A 23,612-nucleotide genomic window follows, 5' to 3' on the forward strand; every position below is an offset into this window, starting at 1 on the left:
CCTGCCTGGCGCTCGGAATAAAGGGGATAATGTCTGAGTGGGGTATTCATGTTAAACTGCGACATGGTATCTCAGTGGGCTGGCACTATAAAATCAATCAGCCATTCATACATATGCGCACGCACGCACGCACGCACGCACGCACGCACGCACGCACGCACGCACGCACGCACGCACACTGTACCAGTGATCTTGAACGCCACGTTTCACCTCACCTCACCATATATGTAATTTACTTTCGTATTTGTATTTTAGAGAACGGGATCTCAGTGGAAGCGAATGAATCGTATCTATTTTTGGGTGCTTGAAAACAAAGAAGGCTTTCTATTTCACGGAGAGGAACCCAAGGTGTGTATTAACAAAGACGCTCTTTTGTCTAATATATGTGTTAAATGAAACATATTTATGCAATAGCAAATATATTGAAGCACATTTATGTCAATCTTGAGACCACGTCCGCCGCTACATAGAAAGAAATTATCTAAACTAAGAATGGTAAAGAAAGACATGTATTCAAAGGCAAAAGTTATTGTGACATAGATCATAAATGCAATCTAATAAGTTAACTGCCGTGAATGGAATTCTATCACATAAGGTGAACACGGCAGTCTGTAAATAATTGAGTCTTGACAGGGAAACACGGTACACAAGGGCACGACACGCAGTCACATGTCACAGTGTGAGTGAGTGAGTTGGATTTAACGCCGCTTTTAACAGTATTCCAGTTATATCACGGCGTGTCAGCTTAATGTGGGAGAAAAGCCCGAAGTGTCGAGGTCTCAGACGTTTACCACTTCGGTGAAACCCACGAGCACGGGTATGGTGCTGACAAACCTAGAAACATAATCGGGGCGAACCGGGATTCGAACCCGCAATCGTAGGTTTCTGGCGTGCCCAAGGGACGCAACTCTGCACAGCGAATCGCGGCGCCTCAGACGACTGGGCCTCCCGTGCCCCCCTCATTAAAATGAGGATCGAGTGGACACACTGCGCGGATGAGAGAGATGCAGTTTTAATATTGCTTGCTTGGGTATAAAACAACATTCACTCACTCAGATCACATCAAACCTATCACATACACCTGTTAATGCAAACCCGAGTATATTTATCTCGATAACATCACATATTGATGAAGTAAGCGGTGTTATAATCGCATGCTATGTGCTGTACAATGAAATTTAAATACCTTGAATATCGTTAATGAAATACAATATGTCTGTAGGAACCTACAAGAGGATCGGCAATTTAATATTTAAATGTCATGTTTAAGAATATAATTCGGTCACTGTTTCACAAATCACATACTTAAGCACATCCCTTCTCGGGATATTCAGTGTTCAATTACTTAATTTTAGATAGATATTTTATTCGATATTAAGGCTACATGGCCTTTTGTACAGTTGACATTTTCAGTTTCATTTGTTTAGTCACGTGATATACATGATAAGTAAAAACTATCTGACAGGGAATATATGTTTCAACTATATTACTAATGAGCGTGTAACAGCAGACTTGTTGGATTTTATAAGACTGATCATTAACATCTTGTTTTTATGTCTATTGTTAAACATCGGAATATACTTTTCTCTAAGATGTTCATACTCATCACATACTAATAAACCATGAAATTCATCCTCAATTTGGCAGTTTTTACAGAAACCCATTTCAAGATATCCGATTTTTACAGATAGTTAATTTTGGTACACCCCGACCCCCACACCCCTAAAATATTTTATTTAAATACATAAATGCGCATTTCTCATCGTTTGCTTCACTTTTTGACACAGTCTCATTTAAATCAGATCTTTACTGCGATATGAACCCTGCGTAAACTTTGACTCCAATCAAGTTTAGGATGCACACTAGGGTCTTGAGCCAATCAGATGTCAGCTTTTTAAAACGATTCGGTTTCATTTCTATTCTACATCGATTCGGAAATTTGATTTTAACATAAGAAAACCCACACAGAACGTAACTGATCCTTCGATGCCACTCCCTCTTCCGTGTAAATGCCATTGTGCTCAGAAACGGCAGAAATGGCGCAGCTTATATCCTTTATATTATTTTCGAGGTACAGAAATCAGATATGCTGATCTGAATGTTTCTCCCATCAAGACTTTAGACGCATGGACCCTGATTTGCTGATTAAAAGGTTCATCTAGTGCGACGTCCTAATGGAGGCGTCCTCACATCTAGATGCATATGATATCGCCTCAGAGTAAACGTTTCATTTTAATGCAGTTCTTACTGACAGGTGATAATTTTGATGCGGGATAATTGTTGATTAAAACAGGTAAAAGAGAGAGGTCCTTACGTCTACCGCGAGACGGAGGAAAAAACTGACATCACGTTCAACGTTAACGAAGTGTGGCTTCGACTGCGAAGACGGAATGTGTTTGATGCGTCTCTCACTGCCTACGAGTGCGGCTTTGACTGCACAGAACAAGAGCCGGTAAAGCTGTTTAAACCTGACAAATAGACTTCTTGTGATTGAGTGAGTGAGTGAGTGAGTGAGTGAGAGTGAGTGAGTGAGTAGGTATTACGCTGTTTTTAGCAATATTCAGGGCGGGGGACACCAGAAATGGGCTTCACACGTTGTATCCATGTCGGGAATCGAACCCGGGTCTTCGGCGTGACGAGCGAACGCTTTTACCACTTGGCTACCCCACCGCACCTGTACTTCACGCGTTGGAAGTAAAAGTGTGGCTGATATAGTCTTGAGTAGTATAGACGATGGGGGTACTGCACCCATCCGCATAAAATTATATAATGATGCCGAGTAGTTGCTGCATTTTGCTAAGAAACTTTGCTAAGCAGTTAAGTTGCTACATTTTGCTAAGTAACTATAACAAAATGTAGCAACTGCTTAGCAAAGTGTCGTCTTGCCGCATCATGATATAATTTTATGCGGATTGGCGTAGTACCCCCATCGTCTATAGTACTCCTTGTTACTTAGCGAGACTGTTTCCTTGTAACCCTGAATGGTATACTTTGCCATATTCTAATAGTGATTCAGTCAATGTTTTTGAGAATGATGCCTTGCGTTTAACGCCACTTGAAGAGTATGTCATTTTTTCACGGGTGTGGTTAATGTGGGAAGCTAGGCGATGTAACGCAGATCTTACATGGCATGAACTTTAGTCAAACTCACGAGCACTGTCTTAGTGTTGAAAGACCATCGTTGGAATAAATCGAATCTGGTATTCGAGCCCAAGATCAGCAGATCCTGGCAATTCTAAGGAAAACAACTCTACACAGCGAGTAGTGGCATGTGATATCAATCAGCCCACCTCCCACTTTTGTTTAGAGTTGATTAGAGCAAAAGTAAATGTGATATGTGGAGCCAGTTATAGTAGTTTTGCCATTTCGTTTATGACTTCTTGAATGTATTTATGCAGTGTCTAATATACTAGACTCCCTGAAACTCAAGCTGCACGGTTAAGGAAATGATTAGGAAAGTATTGTCAATCAATGCACTGGTTCATAAACAATACAACATCTGCAGAACTGTTATGACCTAAGGAGTGTGATGCTGACTTAAATGGGGGTGCACGGGTGGTCTAGTCGACTAAGGCGCTGCGATTCGCTGTGCAGAGTTGCGTCCCTTGGGCACGCCAGAAACCTTTGACCATGGGTTCGAATCCCAGTTCGCCCCGATTATGGTTCAAGGTTTGACACCACCATACCCGTGCTCGGGGGTTTCACCGAAGTGGTAAACGTCTGAGACCTGCATCACTTCGGCTTTTCTTCCCACATTAAGCTGACATGGCGCGATATAATTGGAATACTGTTAAACGCAGCGTTAAACCCAACTCACTCGCTCACTGTGAGGGGTGCGATACTGATTTAAATGTATCTTGTATCTCCATTGTTTTTCATGTGAACTTTGAAAAATTCCACGACTCTGTATTTTTTTTATTACAGTTGACAGTTATCAATCAGGATTTTCTTCAAAAGACGACAAGTTTTGGGTCGGAATCAGACTACACTATAGCCGCGATTCCTTCCACTCTGACAACAGCCATGATTAACCTTGGCATTGATGTATTCAAAAACATCACCGACAAACTTCCTGCCTTGGGGTGTTTGAACACGACATGTGACGCATATTGGTCGACGCGATTACCTTCGACCACAGACTTGAACGAGTTGTCATTTGGTGTGTGGATTCGCAAAAACGACACGTCATATAAATCTGTGATATTGACTGAGAAAGGACAAAGCTCTTTTACGGAAGAGGAGCTGGTGGGGTTATATAATCTATTAACATCACCTTCTTTGCTCAGCGGTAACTCGTCTCACACGGAGTGTTTATCGTGGGCGAGTCAAATAGGCTGTGCCTTCGCTGTTCCTGATGGGGTGAACTCAAATGTAGAATGTGGTATTATTCCTCTGCTGAATATTTTCAGTTCGGGATCTGTGTCGTGTTTTCAAAACTTCTCTGCTCAAATCCAACATTTTCTATGCAGTCAGCAAAACCCTAGTCATTGCTTTGTCCTTCCTACTAACATACAAGCATCAACTGCCTACATAGAAGCTATAACAGCGTTCATATTATCACATATAGCCGCATTTGTTCACGAAGCCGCCATTGTGAGTCTTCAGAACGATCTGGTGACGACGAGAAATCAGTCTGAATTGGCATTTGGGTACTTTCGGGAAGGTCAAGATAAGACGACCATTTTTGTGCCAGGTGTATTTTCTGACCCGTGGTCCAGTCTGGGGTCCAGTCTGGGACCCAGTGAAGGATCTAGAAGTGAGCTGAGTTCAGTTTGGACGCTGGCCACGTGTCTTCAGGACCGGGATACTGACAACAATATGATGGTTAAAAGTAGGTGCAATACAATCATGTGAGGGTGTAGTATTAGGTTTATTATGTTTCTAAAAGAAGCAGTGAAAGGTTGGTTGGTTGGTTGGTTTGTTGTTTAACGCCGCACTCAGCAATGTTCCAGCTATATGACGGCGGTCTGTAAATAATCCTGTCTGGACCTGACAATTCAGTGATTGATACCATGAGCATCGATCCACGCAATTGGGATCGATGACATGCATCAACCAATCAGCGAGCCTGACCACCCGATCCCGTTAGTCGCCTTTTACGACAAGCATAGTCGCCTCAGTGAAAGGACTCCCCTGCTTCAACCTATATACCTGGGTGTGCATTTGATTCACAATAATCCTGCAAATCCTTGTTGTATTGGGACGAATCATGTTTGCATGTCGAGAAGAATTTTATTTGAATTTAGGCAGGATATTTTGCGCTTTAAATTAAAAATGTAACGAAATAGTGTTGAAAAGAGCGTGAAAAGGGATCGGTCCTTTTTAGTGATAATTAGAGGAGCTGTAAATAAACACGTCTAGGTGCTAAATTATTTTGACTTAGGTAATGAGATTTCGAGATATCCAGGCTGAAGATACATTCAGCTGAATGGATTCCATCGCTTATTACAAAGATCCACAAGTCACAGTCGGGTGCTTAACATGAGAGTGTGTTGTTTTGAATCTTTACCAGCTGAATGGTTCTCCTATCACTGTTTTAACACTTTTTTCTTGCCCTTTAGAAATCAACGGAAGTCACCTTGCCCCGAAAGGTCTTCTTAAAGCTAGTGAAATGAATGTCTATCTCTCCTCACACACGGACTTTGTACCAGCCTGTGGTCAACTACAAGCATGTGTTGCTTGTCAACCAGCTCAGAAGTCTCCCAAAGTCTATATTCCAGAATTGTGGAGGAGTGTGTATTTTAACGGTGACACCCCGTCCTCAATGTTCGACAACGCTGTATACACATTTTATATGGCTAACGGTAAGTGTAAATGCACATATGGTTCATCTACACTACTGTCCAAGACAAACTACCCCTTGTTCGCGAACGGGGTGCAAACATTTCGCGTGGAAATATTCCCTGGATATACCGAACTCATTTGAGCCGTACAATTATGTCCCATGTGTCGAAATACGCTATTTTACACTATACAACACATTTTGTTACACTGCACGGAGATTAAACTACCGGACAAAAGAAACTATACCCTTGAAACTTGGATTTGACCATAAAATTTAAAACGTTATCAAAACGTTTTTAGTTATCATTTCTTGTCTGTTTCATTAATAGCCACCATCAGCCATGGGTCTTACTTTCTTTTACCCGGCATTTTATATTTGCATTCATTGTACCTAATATTTTGATTTATCTGACCTTATCTAATCAGGGGTTGACCTTATTTACCTTATTGGTGTAGACACATTTTCAAGCCATGGAGCTTACGACGTTCACGATGGTGTGCAGAACATGGCGGGACTGTACTCCTACCTTGTGTGGATGAGCAACCCTCACTTCGTTCACTCGTCTGGATCACACCCCATTGGAGCTCAGTCGGGAGGGTCCATCACAAAGCATATATCTTCTGTAAGTATCCTGTATCATTGCTGCAAGGTGAGCTTAATGGATCGTTCTACTTGTGAAGCAGGTAGTTTACTTTGGTGAAACCCACGAGTACGGTTGTGACTGACAAACCAAGAAACAAAATCAGGTCGAATTTGGGTTTCGAATCCCCGATCACAGGTTTCTGACCACCCAAGGGATGTAACTCTGTATAGCGAACTGCGTCACCTTAGACGACCTGGCTAGCCGTATCCCCTAAAAGCCGTTACGAAATTGTGGTTCAGAGTAAAAGAGCTGACTTCATCATCAGTACAACGATACTGGATCGTATCCAGCTTGAACAGACATTTCTAGCATTAGGTGGTTGAATTTTGCTAAATATTATCTCATATATGTGTTGAATCTATCTTAACAAAATCCATCCTATTCGTAACAATAACAATAACGTAACCAGATTGTACGATGAAAATCCTTTATGTTGGAGCCTACGGTCATGTCATTTCAACATTCAATGCACCTATTGACGTTCTTTTGTTCGTGCACTTTCGCTAGATTGACGTGGAGCCAGATACTGGTCGACTTTGGCAGCGGAAATTCCGCTTCCAGTTCAACGTTGGAGTGACAGCCAAAAATATCAACGCCAAACGAAGGAAGTTATTGAAAGTGTCGTACCTCGGTCGACCTATCCCACTCTACTGGATAGAGAGAAGTGCTGAAATATCAGAGGATGAAACAGGCCACTACAATTATAAGGTAAAGACAAATTTAAATATGTACTTGTCACTGGAACGTGATTTGATCGTGATTCATAAACACGTGCTCATGATATAGTCAGGTGACTCTACTTTTAGCAGAGGTTACTTATAAAAAGGGTTTTGCCGCTTTATTTACAACATTAATATTAATATTAAAAATATCTAATCGCTCTCATCACCTCCAAAGGAAATATTGATCACCACCAACACCTGCAAAAAAATTGATGCCGTCCAAAACCTGGTACTGAACGATAGACGCGTGAAGATCCGGTGTAGAATGAACTTCAGCAACCCATTTTGCTCTGGTTGATGCATGTCATCGTATCCGAATTGCGTGGATCGATGCTCATGATGTCAATCACTGGGTTGTCTAGTCCAGACTCGATTATTTACAGACCGCCGTCTTATAGCTGGAATATTGATAGAGTGCGGTTAAACAACAAACAAACAAACAAACAAACCTGAACGACAGTCACATTACACTTCACAGTCACTAAAGACGTCATGCTACTCGTGTGGGTTGAGAGAATAAAAATTGACAAATCCCTTTTGTACCACTCTACCATTCCGATTTTATCAGTCAACTGGCGGTGAACATGGTATGAATACATAAGTCATGTCATGTCTTCACCTGAGCAAAAACGGGCACATAAAAAAATATTAATTTATGGTACATGTCAAGATAGACGTCGGATATCATTTTGGTCACTCATGCGTCAAGTTTGAAAAACCTTTTGAAAGCTTCACTAGGGCCTTGGACGTTGTGACTCTGACGGAACTTGTTTTGGACAAGAGACGTATGAAGCCTTTTGAAATATTCGAAGAAAGCATGTTCGATTGAATCTCAAACATTGTGAAATGTGGACACCAAACATGTTGGAATATTCCTCGACGTAAAGGGAAAGTTGACTATTTTGGAAGTTGAAGTCATTCCTCTTGTCATATACAGTCTTCTGGACAGTCTTTTGTCACTATGAATATGGGCGGTGGTGTAGCCAAAAGAGTTCGTTCGTCATGCCGAAGGCCCGGGTAAAGTTCCCCACATGGGTGCAATGTGTGAAGCCCATTTCTGGTGTTCCCCGCCGCGATATTGCTGGAATATTGCAAAATGCGGCGTAAAACCGTACTCACTCACTCTGAATATTTATGCATATACTTTAAGGATTGACAGTGTTTTTTTCCGATTCTTTGAGGTATGAATCGAAAAACCGTTGTGCAAACTGTATGAATCCGCGTAGCTTAATGAACCGAAAAAAATACATTTTCAATGCTTAAAATTAAATTTGACAACGAAAACATGTTTTACCTACAATAATTTAACCAAAAACAGTTGTATATATAAAAGCAGACAAAAATGTAGAGATTGATAAACATTCCGTGTGTACGAATACGTACTGTGGCGTGACATGAATCCGGTGATTGTTTAATTTATGCACATAGCTTGACACGCCTACAAAGTCAGTAGCCAATCAACGGAGAGTTAGATAAAAACAAAGTTCACAGGACCTGTCAATCAAGGCAAGAAGCGAGAAGAACTGCAATAGTCAGACTGTAAACGAACCGGAACAAATATATTCGGGAGAAGGCGGCTGTTTTAAATGACATGGTCAGTTACCGCCAGATTCAAACATTAGTTCCCTGAGAATGGGAAGACACAGTTGGAAAAATGCTAGTCAGAAATGAAACCCGACGACATGAAAGTTGTGGAACCGAGGCGAGCGGGACAAAAACAGTCGAGCGAGTCTGCACGTTTGCTGTCTCATTCCTCCTCGGCCTTCGGTTTCAAAGAGTTGTTTGTCCTCTGCATGACAATACACGTGAGCAGAAAGGGAATTCCCTCGACTGTAATATTGAGAATTCCCGACATTCCGTAGTAATAAGCGTAGTCCGCGTCGGTGGGCGTGGCTTAATTTGTTACATTCATTGGGAAATGAATGCAATAACACGTGACCAATTCAGCTAATCAGAATGCAGGAATTTCAGTGAACACAACGAAAATTTAATTATCTAATTATGAAACAGATGAGACAATGTCACTGGTCTCTTCTATTTCTGTTCAGATGGGTAAATCAGCAGATGGAAAATATCCGATCGTCGATATACCTGAAGCTTACATGATCGTCTTGGTGAAATTCCCGTGTTTTGATTTTCCAATCGTGACTAACTCGTGTTATTCCGGGACAAGCCGAATAGCGACTCGTGCCCTTCTCACGGCCATTTTTGCGACCGGGTTCCGTCTAAGCGCAAACGGGCATACCTAAAATAATTGTCAACTCGTTGTGTAATGGTTCACATATATTTCCCCATATATTATATATATTTCCGATGCAATTTAAAGCACATCGGGACATGCGGACTTATACAATATGATTGAACACATTTAACTGTGTCTTGGGTATATTTTTAGAAACAAGACACATGTAAAATAAAAAAAGAATTCTGAGGGATTCTTTGACGAAGAACTTGAAATCATACGCGCATTCTGATTGGTTTGTCGTATTTTCGCACATAACATTCATCGATAGGGGGAAGAGTCTTCTTGCAGGTTACGGAAAGGGGCGAGTGGTGACGAATGTGATTTTCCCTGTCCGAGCAGACATTATGATTCATGGGCATTAGGCAACACATCAGCGAGGAGGGGAGCACAATGGGTGCCCGTGGGGGTGCCTAATTCTTGTCCAAATTTCTTATCTCCAAATTTCACATCTATGAAGAAGTCTAGCATTTCACAGTTTCGACAAATTGTCCTTGACCCTTTGACGATAGATATAAAACTATATATACTAGGGTCACCATGTTTTGTGAGAACGTCCCCATGGTACTTGGAATTAAGATTGTAGGTAGAGCATAGATAAATCAAATATTTTGACAGGATTGAACTTTGTTCTTTTCTGAAATTCAAACAAATCCATGTTGCAATGGCTGCTGTGAGGGAATGGGGATACACACTTCTACCCCACCCTACGTATTCGCCAGATCTGGCCCCGACATATTCAGCAGAAATTTAACAAGGACCAAGAGTTGGTTGCTGATGTGGAGGGCCGGTTCACAGACCAGATTGAGACCTTCTACGAGGATAACTGATCCATAGTGGAGATGAAACATGCAATGGGACTATGCCGAGCGTACACCACCTCACTGCACCTCACCTCACCTCATAACGCCTCGTCTCATCACACCTCACCTCACCACGCTTCAATACACCTCACCTCACCTCATCACGCCTGACCTCACCACGTCTCAATACACCTAATCTCACCTCACCTCATCACGCCTCACCTCGCCTCAATACACCTCATCTCACCTCACCTCATCACGCCTCACCTCGCCTCAAAACACCCAATCTCACCTCACCTCATCACGCCTCACCTCGCCTCAATACACCTAATCTCACCTCACCTCATCACGCCTCACCTCGCCTCGCCTCGTCTCAACTCGCCTTACCTCATCTCGCCCTGACCCACCTCACCACATCACGCCTCGCCTCGCCTCACTACAGCTCACCTCACCCCATTACGCATCGCCTCGCCTACCACACCTCATCACGCCTCATCACGCCTCACCTCACCTCACCTCACCTCACCTCGCCTCACCCAGCCTCATACAGCCACGCATATCTCCCAATCTCATTAAAATCAGATCTTAGTTTTCGCTACCGCTAAACAAAGATCTGAGGACATCCCATTACGGGTCACGTCAGACCGACCTTGCGCGAACTTTGACCGACCAATGGAATGACCAATCAGAAGGCAGCTTTTCCATGCTTTACGGCACTAATTGCAAATTGGCGACCACTCTTCGAAACATATTTTGACAAATAGATGGTCTAGATTGTATGGATTCAGTCGTTAAACCCGTAACTATCGTTCGGAGTAAATTTTTCGAGGTTGCATGATTAGAAGACTGTCACTTTCATAATCTGGTAAGCGATGCTCTGATTAGTCGGATGAAAGGTCGTTCTGACGTGCCCCCTAATGGGATGTCCTCAGATCATTGTTCAGCGGTAGCGAGAACTGAGGTCTGATTTTAATGAGATTGGCATATCTCCGTACTTCAACATCAACCATTGCGGTCATGAGGTAATTTGCAGAGAGAACTGGATAAAATGAGCTATCTTTGTACAATATTCAATGTTCTCAATAAATATGACGCTTTCCTCAGTTAGCTGTAAAACAATTGCCTTCTAAAATACGCTCGACCCCCAAACTGCTAAATCAGTCGCCATGGGCAGCATTCACTGTACACCATCCCCTGCTGGGCATGGACACAGTTGGTACTGTAAATCTTGTTTGTGCGGCTGCTTGTTCTATTGTACTAGTATACGGTTTTATAGTGCTAGCCCACTGAGATGCCATGCCGCAATTTACCATGAATTCCCTTCTCAGACACATAAACTGGCCGGGCCGACCAGTCCTTCCTTGTCATACTCCCTTCATGCCAAGCGGATGACACAGCAATGGCTGCTGTGAGGGAATGGGGATACACGCTTCTACCCCATCCACCGTATTCGCCAGATCTGGCCCCGAGAAATTTGACAGAAATTTAACAAGGACCAAGAGTTGGTTGCTGATGTGGAGGACAGGTTCACAGACCAGAATGCGACCTTCTACGAGGATAACTGATCCATAGTGGAGATGAAACATGCAATGGGACTATGCCGAGCGTAAGCCACCTCACTGCACCTCACCTCACCTCATAACGCCTCGTCTCATCACACCTCACCTCACCGACCAGTCCTTGTCATATTCCCTTTATGCCAAGCGGATGACACAGCAATGGCTGCTGTGAGGGAATGGGGATACACACTTCTACCCCATCCACCGTATTCGCCAGATCTGGCCCCGAGAAATTTGACAGAAATTTAACAAGGACCAAGAGTTGGTTGCTGATGTGGAGGACACAGTTACAAGAAGTACCATCTTTAACGTCGTTCGGTTGACGCGGCCAGGGATTTCGAACCACCGACACTTCGCTCTCCGCGCAGATATTCTGCCCAACATACCACGAAGGATGATGGAATATGAGTAGCAGTTCAACCTACAGAGTGTTATTTGGTTTTAGTCCAATTCCTCCCTTTTCTATGATACTCAATCCCATAACTATCAAAGTACACGTGGCCCCGTTCACTGAAGAGACAAGTACGATTTGATGTCCTAAACGGCAACTTGCCCCAGGTTTACTAATCAATACCCAAGCCGATTGCACTTAACGCCGTCACCTTGCAAAAGATCACGACCTTTGATCCCACGAAGGTTGCAGACAGTGTAATCTCTATAAACCCATTTCCCTAACCCTAACTCCCATCAACAGAAAGTTAGATAATTTCTGACAAATTACAAATGTGATTACTTCATCGTTGACAAAGCAAATTTCGTTGTCATTTGGGTTCATTACTATTAGAACGGGCTTGAACACTTTTCTGATGTATGTTTAGGGGTATGTTTGGCATTTGTTTGGTATAAAACTGTGATTGGTCATTAATCAGTTTACTATTTCTTTTCTGAATTTCTCATGTAAAGATGGACAGGACCCCCCCATCGTTTACCGTTCACATAATGTTCTGTTTTGGATTTGTTTCGCGAACACCTGGTAACATCACTCTTTGATTGTGAATCTTAAACACATACTTACGATATGGTCGGAATCGTTCAATTCATTTATAATGGATTTTTTAAAACTTTTTATTTGACAAAAAGTATTTGTTCCAGAAAATACTGGGAAATTATTTGGGCCTATTCGTCTCAGATTTACCGAAAAACCCCATTTTCACTAAACAATATCCATCATGCCGCATGCCTAGTTGTTTACGGCTGTGTTTGAAGAACAATATCTTTCAGTTCTTCAAAAGACTTGTGATACAAAAGACAATCAACTGGAACTCTGAAAGACGTGTTCCATTGCATCGTATCGACAAAACATCCTCTAGCTTTGATATACTGTATTATAGACATGAAAGCTTCCCCAGCATCAACAAAGGTAATTGATTCAACGATTAGGTTTCACGGTAAACTCTTTTATGAAATGATGTCACTGTCACTGACACTGACGCAGGGAATTAGTTGTGGGATGAAAGTCATATTCACGTACAATTATCCATTATCTGTGGCAGGAACTGGAACAAGAGGAGCATGTAGGTTCCGGGTTTCTCTTTGTACACCGCCAAAGCACACGTGGAACCAATAACCAAATTAGAGTTTCGAGAATGGCTGTGGCATCAGATGTCTGTGAATGATTCGTATTGTTTCCACATATATTGAATTTGTTCCAGGATTCATTACTCTGTGCACCTGGCGGCCTATTCACGAAGCTGTCTTTTCTAAGACTTGCAACAAAAAAAGACATATGGAAGAGCTATTCTTGAGTCTGTCTTAAACCTATTGCAGCGTTATGTTACTGACGACCTAAATCTCAGCTAAGACAGTGAACTCTGTTTTGACGGAGGTAAAATAATCTGGGGTTGGTGGGGGTCCCACTGATCCCATCGATTAGTCAGAGACAATTCATGAATGAAATTCTATTAAAGAGTGAAATTCCTGTTTATACTATAACTTGATCTTTGAGAATTTCTACAGTGAACTTCAACTTAAGAACTTAGTTGAGTGATCAGTAGTTCCGAATACTGTATAAGACCAGGGTGCTGATAGTGTTAATGATACTGGAGTTAATGGAGTAAGACTAATCGAGAATCTCAGAAACGCGCGGAATGATCACGGCTAAGAGACACCAGAACTGGGCTGCACACGTTGTACTCATGTGAGGAATCAATCAATGGTCATCTCTGTGACTCGCCAACGCTTTAACCACTGAGCTATCCGACACTACCTATGTACAAATAACAACAACTTCATTATTGACATGAAGTAACACTGCCAGCGTGATGGCTGTGTGCATATGATCATATGAAATCATAAAGTGACCTGTGGTCATTCCGGTTTAGAGTAATAGGGTCAGGTGGTCAGGCTCGGTGACTTAGTTGTTGCGTGTTTTATTATCAATCACTAGATTATCTGGCCCATATGTTTTCACAGGACGCCGTCATACAGCTAGAGATTGTCTGAGTGTGGTGTTCAACAATAAACAAACCCATATTGATGTATCAATTTCAGTGTTCAGTATCCATGTACGTGAACTGCCGGGCCAAATAAGGTATACACTCGACAAATAATAAACGTTATCAAACAACAGTCGCCGAGAAACAGGTAGACAAGTTTAATCTCCACAGGGAGACAAGTTTAGGGTTGTGGGAACTTCATCGTAATACCCCCAGGATGACAAGTTTAATCTCCCCAGGGAAAAAGTTTAATCTCCACAGGGAAACAAGTTTAATCTCCACAGGTTCAGGGTAGTGAGTACCTAGTCTCCAAAGATTTGATGGAAATCATGTGTGTAAGAAAATATGCACCCTTTATCAAGGATGTACAGAAAATATGAACCCTTTATCAAGGATGTACAGAAAATGTGTACCCTTTATCAAGGGTATACAGAAAATATTCACCCTTTATTAAGTAGTACAGGAAATATGTACCCTTTATCAAGGATGTACAGAAAATATGCACCCTTTCTCAAGGATGTACAGAAAATATGCACCCTTACAGAAAATATGCACCCTTTATCAAGGATGTACAGAAAATATGCACCCTTTATGAAGGATGTACAGAAAATATGTACCCTTTATCAAGGGAGTACAGAAAATATGTACCCTTTATCAAGTATGTACAGAAAATATGCACCCTCTATCAAGGATGTACAGAAAATATGCACCCTTACAGAAAATATGCACCCTTTATCAAGGGAGTACAGAAATTATGTACCCTTTATGAAGTATGTACAGAAAATATGCACCCTTTATCAAGAATGTACAGATAATATAGTTTAAAGAAGACACAGAACTTCCACCAGTTTTGGTAGATATGGGACACATACACATTCACTAACATTGAGGGTAATGGGTTCGTCCTTGGATAGTCATGTGAAACCAAACTACCTCAATAATCTATGAGAAAACCAATAGCAAGGATTGTTCTATTCTTAAGTGCTTCGCAGTTGTATATCAATATCAATAATTGATTGTTGGTGCCAGCCATGCATGGACGTGTATACAGTGTATGTCAGGGTATCTATGCTCGCGATACTCATCACGAGTACGGAAATCCATCATGGATAATATAATCAATAAGGGTCCATTATCATCTGTCAAGAATCCTGTTGACGGTACAAGGACAACATCCATTAGAAACATAATTGTTCTGTGTATTCTTATATAATAACAATTAGCATTATATTTTTAATATTATCTTATATCTCCGCGGGCTGTGCTAATGAGATATGACTTGCAATGTACATGTATACTGAACCACAAAAGAAACGTCACCCCATGTAACATTGCATGAAAATTTGTCATTTAAATATCTGGGTAATTTTTGGCATTGTTTCGAAAATATAACAGTAGCTTGTCCGGAAAATGAAATTTGATGATAAAAAAAGCAGATGACAACAAAACCGATCGCCCAAATGCATCACGGCAACGGCCATGGTAACCCGATGCACGTGAGTTCCGTGCACATTGAAATGCACGCGAGTTCCCCCATTTCTTGCCCTTTAAATATCCACCCAGATCGGATAACATTCATTCGTAATTGAATTGCTACCACATGCCAAGAATGACAAGAAATCAGCGACATCAACCCTTGGACGTTTGCAGGCTGGACAAACCGCCCGGCAAGTAGCCAATGCATTTGAAGTCCACGTAAGGACCATATACAGGCTCCAGCAACGGTACAAGACCACCAACACTACAGATGACCGACCACAAAGTGGAAGACCAAGGGTCACCACCCGACGCCAGGATCGTCAGATTGTGCGATAGCATCTTCAAGATCGCTTTGTTACTGCTGAGGAAACTGCTCGACAGACCATGGGGACACACCGATACATTAGTGCGGACACCGTGCGTCAACGATTGACGAGCAGACACCTCCACTGTCACAGGCCACACCGAGGACCCATTCTGACGCCACGTCATCGCCGGGACCGTCTTCAGTGGGCAACACAGCACCAGCATTGGCGCCACCAGCAGTGGAGAAGAGTCCTCTTCTCAGACGAGAGCCGTTACTGTATCTCAACAGATATTCGGATGCTTGTGTTGTTATGAGAGACTCGTGGGGTGGTCCGAGCATCATGGTGTGGGGTGGAATTGGTCTTGCACAGAGGGTCGGCCCTGTGGTCTTCCAGAACATCGGTCCAGGGAGAAGCAATGGTGTCACAGCAGCTCGGTACATTGATCAAGTCTTGATACCACACGCCATACCTCATTTAGCACGTCGCCGCAACCACGAGTTTCAGCATGATAACGCCCGTGCCCACACTGCGAGAGCAACAAGAGACTTCCTCCAGCAGAATGGCATCAGAACCATGCAGTGGCCTGTTCCGATTTAAATCCCATTGAGCACCTGTGGGACGAGATTCAAAGACGGCTGAATGACGTACGACCAAGACCGACAACTGCAGCTGAACTGCGTCAGGCGTTCCTCAGAGTGAGGGCTCAAGTGCCTATAGCCTTCATCAACAGCCTCATCCATTCAATGTATCGACGTTGCACGGTAGTCATCAATGCACATGGCGGACACACGAGATACTGACTTGTGATGCAATTTTCTCAGCGACTAGTGTTGTGTTTCACTTTAAGAACATTTGACACTTTAATTTCAACCTTGATGATCAGTTTTGCCAAGTTTTATCTTTTTAATATGTCTCAAAGTATGTTTACAGTGTTTGTACAAATGAGGTTTCTCATATATCTATCCATGGTTACGTTTCTTTTGCGGTTCAGAATATATACTAGCGGAAGAAAGTAACCGTGCTTCATATAAAGGGGTGTAAATGATATGTTATTGAAAATAACAACATAATATTTGGTCATTATTCTGATCAATGTTTTATCATAAGCAATTCATTGACAAAATACAGGCGACACAGCGACACGCCTTAAAAAAATGGCAATGTTAATATCGGGTGTGACCACCATTTGTGTTTATACAGGCGAGGCAGCGGCATGCGCATTGAAGCCGACTGGTGTTTGAAAACAACCGGGAGACGTTGTTTCAAATATCAACCAAAGATTGGCCCAAGTGAGCTTGCGTTACTAGCTGATTCTGGTCCTATCGTAGTTCCTAGCGTCGATCCTAGCGTTGAAGAAACAGCCTGCTATGGCAGAACGTTAATGTAATGCTGCCACAAAGAGTTACAAATGTGCAGCATGGGGGCAGGCATTTGAATTACGTCTTCCGTGTACACGTGCATCTATTTTACTGCTTATAAGTAAATACGTTTATGAAATAGGATCGTTTTTACAAACTTTTCTTTTGTTATTGACGCAGCGTAAATGATAAACGCTACTGAGTTTATGATGAAACTAGGGGACTTCAGTCCACCAGCAGAAATATCAACCTACATCAAGGAAACATAAAACCTCAACCCCAGTGAACAACCAGTCTCGATTATCCGACGAAATAGTGAGTGAGTGAGTTGGGTTTAACGCCGCTTTTAACAGTATTCCAGTTATATCACGGCTTGTCAGCTTAATGTGGGAGGAAAGCCCGAAGTGATGCAAGTCTTGGACGTTTACAACTTCGGTGAAAACCCACGAGCACGGGTATGGTGCTGACAAACCTAGAAACATAATCGGGGCGAACCGGGATTCGAACCCACGATCATAGGTTTCAAGGGACGCAACTCTGCACAGCGAATCGCGGCGCCTAAGACGACTGGGCCACCCGTGCCCCCTCCGACGAAAAAGATTCCATTGGTAGTAAAAGGCAAAATAGTGATGAAAATTATATGTGAATGAAGTTATTTGATCAAGGTCACATCATTCTATGCCCAAATAAAGCTTTTATGGTAGACAGGTGGACATATATATATTAGTTCCTCCTGATACTATTAAATACAGGGGTATACCTGTATGAAACACTTCACTAAAATCAGCTGATATCCGGAATTGACAGATGTCAGGTTATTATGACTCTTATTTCCAATACGACTTTAGGGGTAGTACCAGGGTTATCGACTACGCTTTAGACATATTCCATCTCATGAGCACGTACTGCCGCCATAACCACGCCTCGTTTAAGTGTATGTGTGTCTCTGTGTGTTTCGATATATCCAGCTGGCCCTAATAACGTAAAGAAGGTTTCACCATATTGACATTGATTGGCGAAACTAGAATACAACCGGATTGACAACCGCGTGTTGATTGACATTGGTGATTACAACAGTTAACAGCACTACTTCAATCGGATGCCTTGTTACTCAGCCACGTAGGGATCTTGTATAGCGTCTGTTGTAGCTAAGAAACCACCCTCACGTTTGTGGATGCCAGCTAATGAAACTCAGAGCCTGTATTGACAATTGGACACTGAGAAGTGTAAAATCCATACAGTCAGATAAGACGTTTTTGATGAATGTTTCAACTCCTGTCGTCGGTCATTGTAATGTGGAGTTACTATGGTAACTACAGAATACCAATGCAAATGTCTCTGATCAGTGAAAACACATTCCTGATTCGCCAGACATCTTTTTTTTTCTTCACACCAAGAATACCGACTTTGACGCTGGGATCATGCCATTAATCTCATATTATAGGTCTCAGCTTAAGGTGTGTGGATCCAGATTGTGAGGTGGTGGAAAAAGGGTTGGGGGTGCGTCATAGATACATGTATACTACTCCATCAATTTCCATTTCTAAACCGGTAAACATAAAACGAAGTGTGCCCTCTCAGACCACCAGTGAAGGTCATCAAATTCAGTCTGACATAGTCCAAATCCTCTTAACCAAACATCAGGATTTCACAAACAAAAATAATCTCAGAAGCCATAGACATCCGCCGTGATCAATAGAGATCAAGACTATTACATCCCGTCTGCCTATGAAGAACTAATCAACCAAAAGACATTTTAATTAGTACCCAATCAGCCTGTTGTTACTTTTTAATCTTTATCTGGCTTCATGTCCTGTGTGTTATTTGCTAGTGTCACTGTACATTTGGCTTCATCCAATTATCTGTGTGCTACTAGTTTTAAATGACCTGTTGTTAATGTTAATATGATGCTTATCACAACATATCATGCATACATCCCTCTCTTCACTTGGTTGTAGTCACTCCACTTTGATAAAAGTGTAAGAATCTACATCGAAACGTTGCTATATGCAATAAACCAGAGGTTGTTATCCATAAGTTTGTTTGTTTTCTAATGTATTGTTTTAGAAAACATTAATATGACCTTTTTAGAGCAGAGAATATATACTGAACGTATTGGTAATTCCTATGACAATTGTAACTGTACGCTGGGGAAATGGTTATGGAGACATCAATACTCAGTTAATACAGGATATGTAAACACTTCCGTTTTCAATATTTGATCTACTCGTGCGCTCGATGTATGTCTCAAGGGTTCCCGCGGCGACCTATTATCTATATTGTTTACGCCCATCATCTACAATCGAACTGGTTTGTGAAGAACCATCGACTTACGTGTCTGTGCATACTTAAATACAGTGACATATGTTAGACCCAGTTGAAGTAAATGTTCAGTGAGCTGAACATATAGTTTCCATGTGATCACAACGAGTAACTAACGGCATGGTTGCTGATGCGATGTTAATCAATGTCTCACTCCCACCGCTTGACTAAAATGTAGTTCCAGAAATATGTTAAAAATATATATCTACAAAATAAAAAAAATAGAATCCAAATGAAGCCCAGGACAATGCTTAATTTCACCTAATGCAATCTAGGCTTGAGTTGGATTTGTATTTTGATGTATTCTTGAGGGCCTGCGAGAACAGACTATTCCACAGTCTGACTTCTCGCGTCTATTACGTTTGCCCTTTTCCTCGTCGTTACCAACCGAACCTATTAGGCTATATGCTACGCGTTTTTACATTGTTTTCATTTACTGATTGGGCGAACCAGATCCAAAGGCCATCACCAGAGAATGATGTTTGTTTGTTGTTTAACGCCGCACTCAGCAATATTCCATCTATATGACGGCGGTCTGCAAATAATCCAGTCTGGACCAGACAATCCAGTGATTGACATCATGAGCATCCATAATCCACGCTATTGGGATACGATGACATTGATCAACCAAGTCAGCGAGCCTGACCACCCGATCCCGATAGTCGCCTCTTACGACAAGCATAGTCACCTTTTACGGCAAGTATGGGTTGCTGAAGACCTATTCTAACCCGGATCTTCACGGGTATCAGAGAATAGTTAAAATTTATCTACATTTTCCCAACCGCTCTATATTGGTGTGATTTCTACAAATAAGGCAAACTGCAACTTCAACTATGTTTAGTAAGTATTTATCTGTATCATTATATGTGACCAAAAGCATTGTATTCAGTGTAAATTGTCAGTGGTCACTGCAAACCAAAGTCCTCTCTTACACATGGTACTGAGCACAGAGAACAACTCACTAGTCTCAAATCAGGTGACGTTAACCAAATTTGATGGCGGAGAGTAGGTTGATGGGTGTCCGTGTTCTGCAGCTTGACTCCTTAGGAAGAGAATTTATGGATGTCAACTTCTTTATTGTGAGGAACACAACGTTTCGGAGTATATGCTTACTCCTTCATCAGGTGAATGAAGGCGTAAACATTTACTCCGAAACGTTGTGTTCCTCATAATAGAGAAGTTGACATCCATACATTCTCTTTCTTTATGTGTATCACTTATGTGTATCACTTCTTGAGAGTTTCTAGGGCTTCGTCCTGCCCAACACTGAAGCTTATGCAGCACATGTGGTGTTTCATTAGGCAAGTGACTTTATTCGAATTATGCTTCTGTCCACCCCGGCAGTAAGTGGGTACCCGGTAGGGTGAGATGGTAATGTGGCTGTTAACCTTCTAGCGCCTCACAGGCAGCTTGGGTTGTATACTCCCCATGGAGCTTAGATTGAAAATCGCGTGCACACTGATTCATTGGCCGGGGTAATAATAAGACTATAGGACAATGAGCTTTCACTATTATTATAATAATAATAATAATAATAATAATAATAATAATAATAATAATAATAATAATTATTATTATTATTATTATTATAGAGGGCGGTGTGAAAATCGAATATTTAATGTATAATGACCCAGTGTAATAAGTTTGATTTGGTCCTGCAGTGAGTGATAACAATTATTTGGCCTACGTGTGGCTTACAAAAGCAAGTTGTTTCCTGAACCAATTACAGCTTTTATATAGTATGTCGCAGTTAATTTTCAAAATGACAGAGAGGGTAACGTGAACCATGTGGACTTCCCTTATCACGCCGAATAGTTCTACACGTCACTTAGTTACTTACTCACTCACTCACTCAAAATGACCTTCGAACTAACTCGTTCGTAATAACCACAGCAACGTTTTAGGGAAGGAAAATCAAATTATAAATAATAATAATAAAGACAGATAATCTTGTCATTCCGAGAACTAATATAACAACCGGATGTTTTTTATCTGAATATACTAAAAAAAGTACTGATTGCCCTGAAATATTGTTCACACTTCAGCCTTGAGGATGCCACACTTTCTTGATTATTCCCGATTCACATAAATCAACTTCATGTAATAGAACATTAAATGACATGTCGTGGCTTAGGATTTGTAGAACGCATTTCCGCCAGCCTCAGGATACACCTGTGATAACAGAATTAGTTTTTTTTAAAGCAGAATGAATGATGGATTAAAACAATTCACAGTTGCTTATTAACTAAGACAAGAAAGAGGACTACATAACTGAAATAAATAAACTACCACTGAAGAAGAGACTCATTAGGAGTTGCATAGCAACGAATCAATTACGCCCTTTAACACTCGATTCCTAACCAATATAGACTCCCGTGAAGATGCTGTGTTTACTGGTCACCAGTAATTACCACAATAGGGTCGATATTCATACTTACAGTGGAAGCACATTAATTTGAACTTCGCTTTAGGCGATATTACTTCTGCTCGTGGCAGATTCCTATCTTTGTTTGCCCCTTATAACTCGAAATCGGATACTTCGAAAAAGACGAGGACAGCCCATCGTCTCAGGCGCTGACATTCGCTTAGCAGAGTTGCATGCCTTTGGCGTGCAAGGAACCTATGATGGTGGCTTCGAAACTCAGATTCACCCTGCCTATGATTGTGAGCACCATATCCGCGGTCGTGGTACACGCCTGAGGTCTGCATCACGTCAGACTTTCCTCCCTCATCAAGCTGACACGCCCTGATAACAGTGAAATAATGTTTAAAGCAGCGTTAATTCAAATTCATTCACTCACTCACTCACTCACTGGGATAAGGCGACGTTTCGCTCTTTTCTAGCATCCAAACACACAGTACACTCATCTCATTGTGAAGAACGCTCTGAGATCTCATTTGTTATAGTCATGATTTCATTTGTTTTGACGGATACATACACTCTTCAAAAAAATGAAACGCACAGGTCGATTTTTAGTAAATGTACTGTACCTAATAAAGTCGATATATTTAATTTAATATGATCGATACAAATATGAAATTTCGTAGCTCGATAGTAACATGTTGTCGTCGTACAAAGGCATTGAAAACTGTTCATTGTCATGTCACATAAGGCCACAAGGTTGCGCTGAACTCAGTATCTCGCATGACCAAGTCGTTGATGTTGGCATCATGTAGGTAGTCTACCGTGACACGAGCTGTGTGCGTTGGGGCGTTGTCTTGTTGTAACAGCTCCCTCTGGCGGTCAACGATTGGAAGATGGTGAGTTTGAAGAATTTGATTCATGTAGCGATTTGCTGTCAAATGTTCCTGAACCACAACCACGTCAGATCTCCAGGTCCCCCCACACAATGACACTACCGCCACCGAAACTGTCGAATTCGCTTAGACAATGTGGGGCAAAACGCTCATTTTGACGACGATAAACACGTTGTCTTTCATCTCGCCGGTGAAGAAGAAATCGTGATTCATCGCTAAACCACACTCGTCTCCAGTTTCCAAGGCCGTAAGGTATGGCTCCAACGCAAGCGTCGCTGTCGATGGATCTGTAACAGGGACGATAACTGGTCTTCTGGGTCGGATTCCAGCCTCGCGAAGATGGTTCCTGACAGTCTGGTCCGATATCCTCCTCAAAGCAGGGGAGTCATGCAATCTCGTAGCAGTGGCATTGCGATGACGTAGGTGGAACATTCGAATGTAGCGATCCTGCGCAGGGGTGGTTACTTTTCGTCGGCCGGTTTTCGGACGGTCTACAGTGGAATTGAACTATGTGTATCGGTCACAAAGGCGGCAAATGGTGCTGTGGTGGACGTTGAAGTGGCGTGCAACAGAAGACTGCGATCCCCCTCCTTGGATACGTCCTATGGCGATGTTCCGATCGGCATTTTCGAACTTGAAAAATGTTGACAATTGAATGACAAATTATTGGCTTATGCTTGCTTTTTCATAGCCACTAC

The 23,612-nt window shown here is 42.0% G+C and overlaps 1 protein-coding gene across 1 annotated transcript in view; it reads left to right on the plus strand.

The window, feature by feature from the left end:
• Positions 1-23,612, plus strand: part of LOC124120325 — a 49,113-nt gene that overhangs the window by 22,881 nt on the left and 2,620 nt on the right. The window contains exons 2-7 of the mRNA XM_046483125.2: positions 256-348; positions 2,294-2,452; positions 3,925-4,831; positions 5,562-5,804; positions 6,241-6,407; positions 6,936-7,136. Of these exons, the coding sequence (XP_046339081.2) occupies positions 256-348; positions 2,294-2,452; positions 3,925-4,831; positions 5,562-5,804; positions 6,241-6,407; positions 6,936-7,136 (1,770 nt within the window). The remainder of the gene's footprint in view (positions 1-255; positions 349-2,293; positions 2,453-3,924; positions 4,832-5,561; positions 5,805-6,240; positions 6,408-6,935; positions 7,137-23,612) is intronic.

Source organism: Haliotis rufescens, unplaced genomic scaffold (assembly GCF_023055435.1).
Source record: "Haliotis rufescens isolate VD_foot unplaced genomic scaffold, xgHalRufe1.0.p SCAF_3, whole genome shotgun sequence".
NCBI classification, from domain to species: domain Eukaryota; kingdom Metazoa; phylum Mollusca; class Gastropoda; order Lepetellida; family Haliotidae; genus Haliotis; species Haliotis rufescens.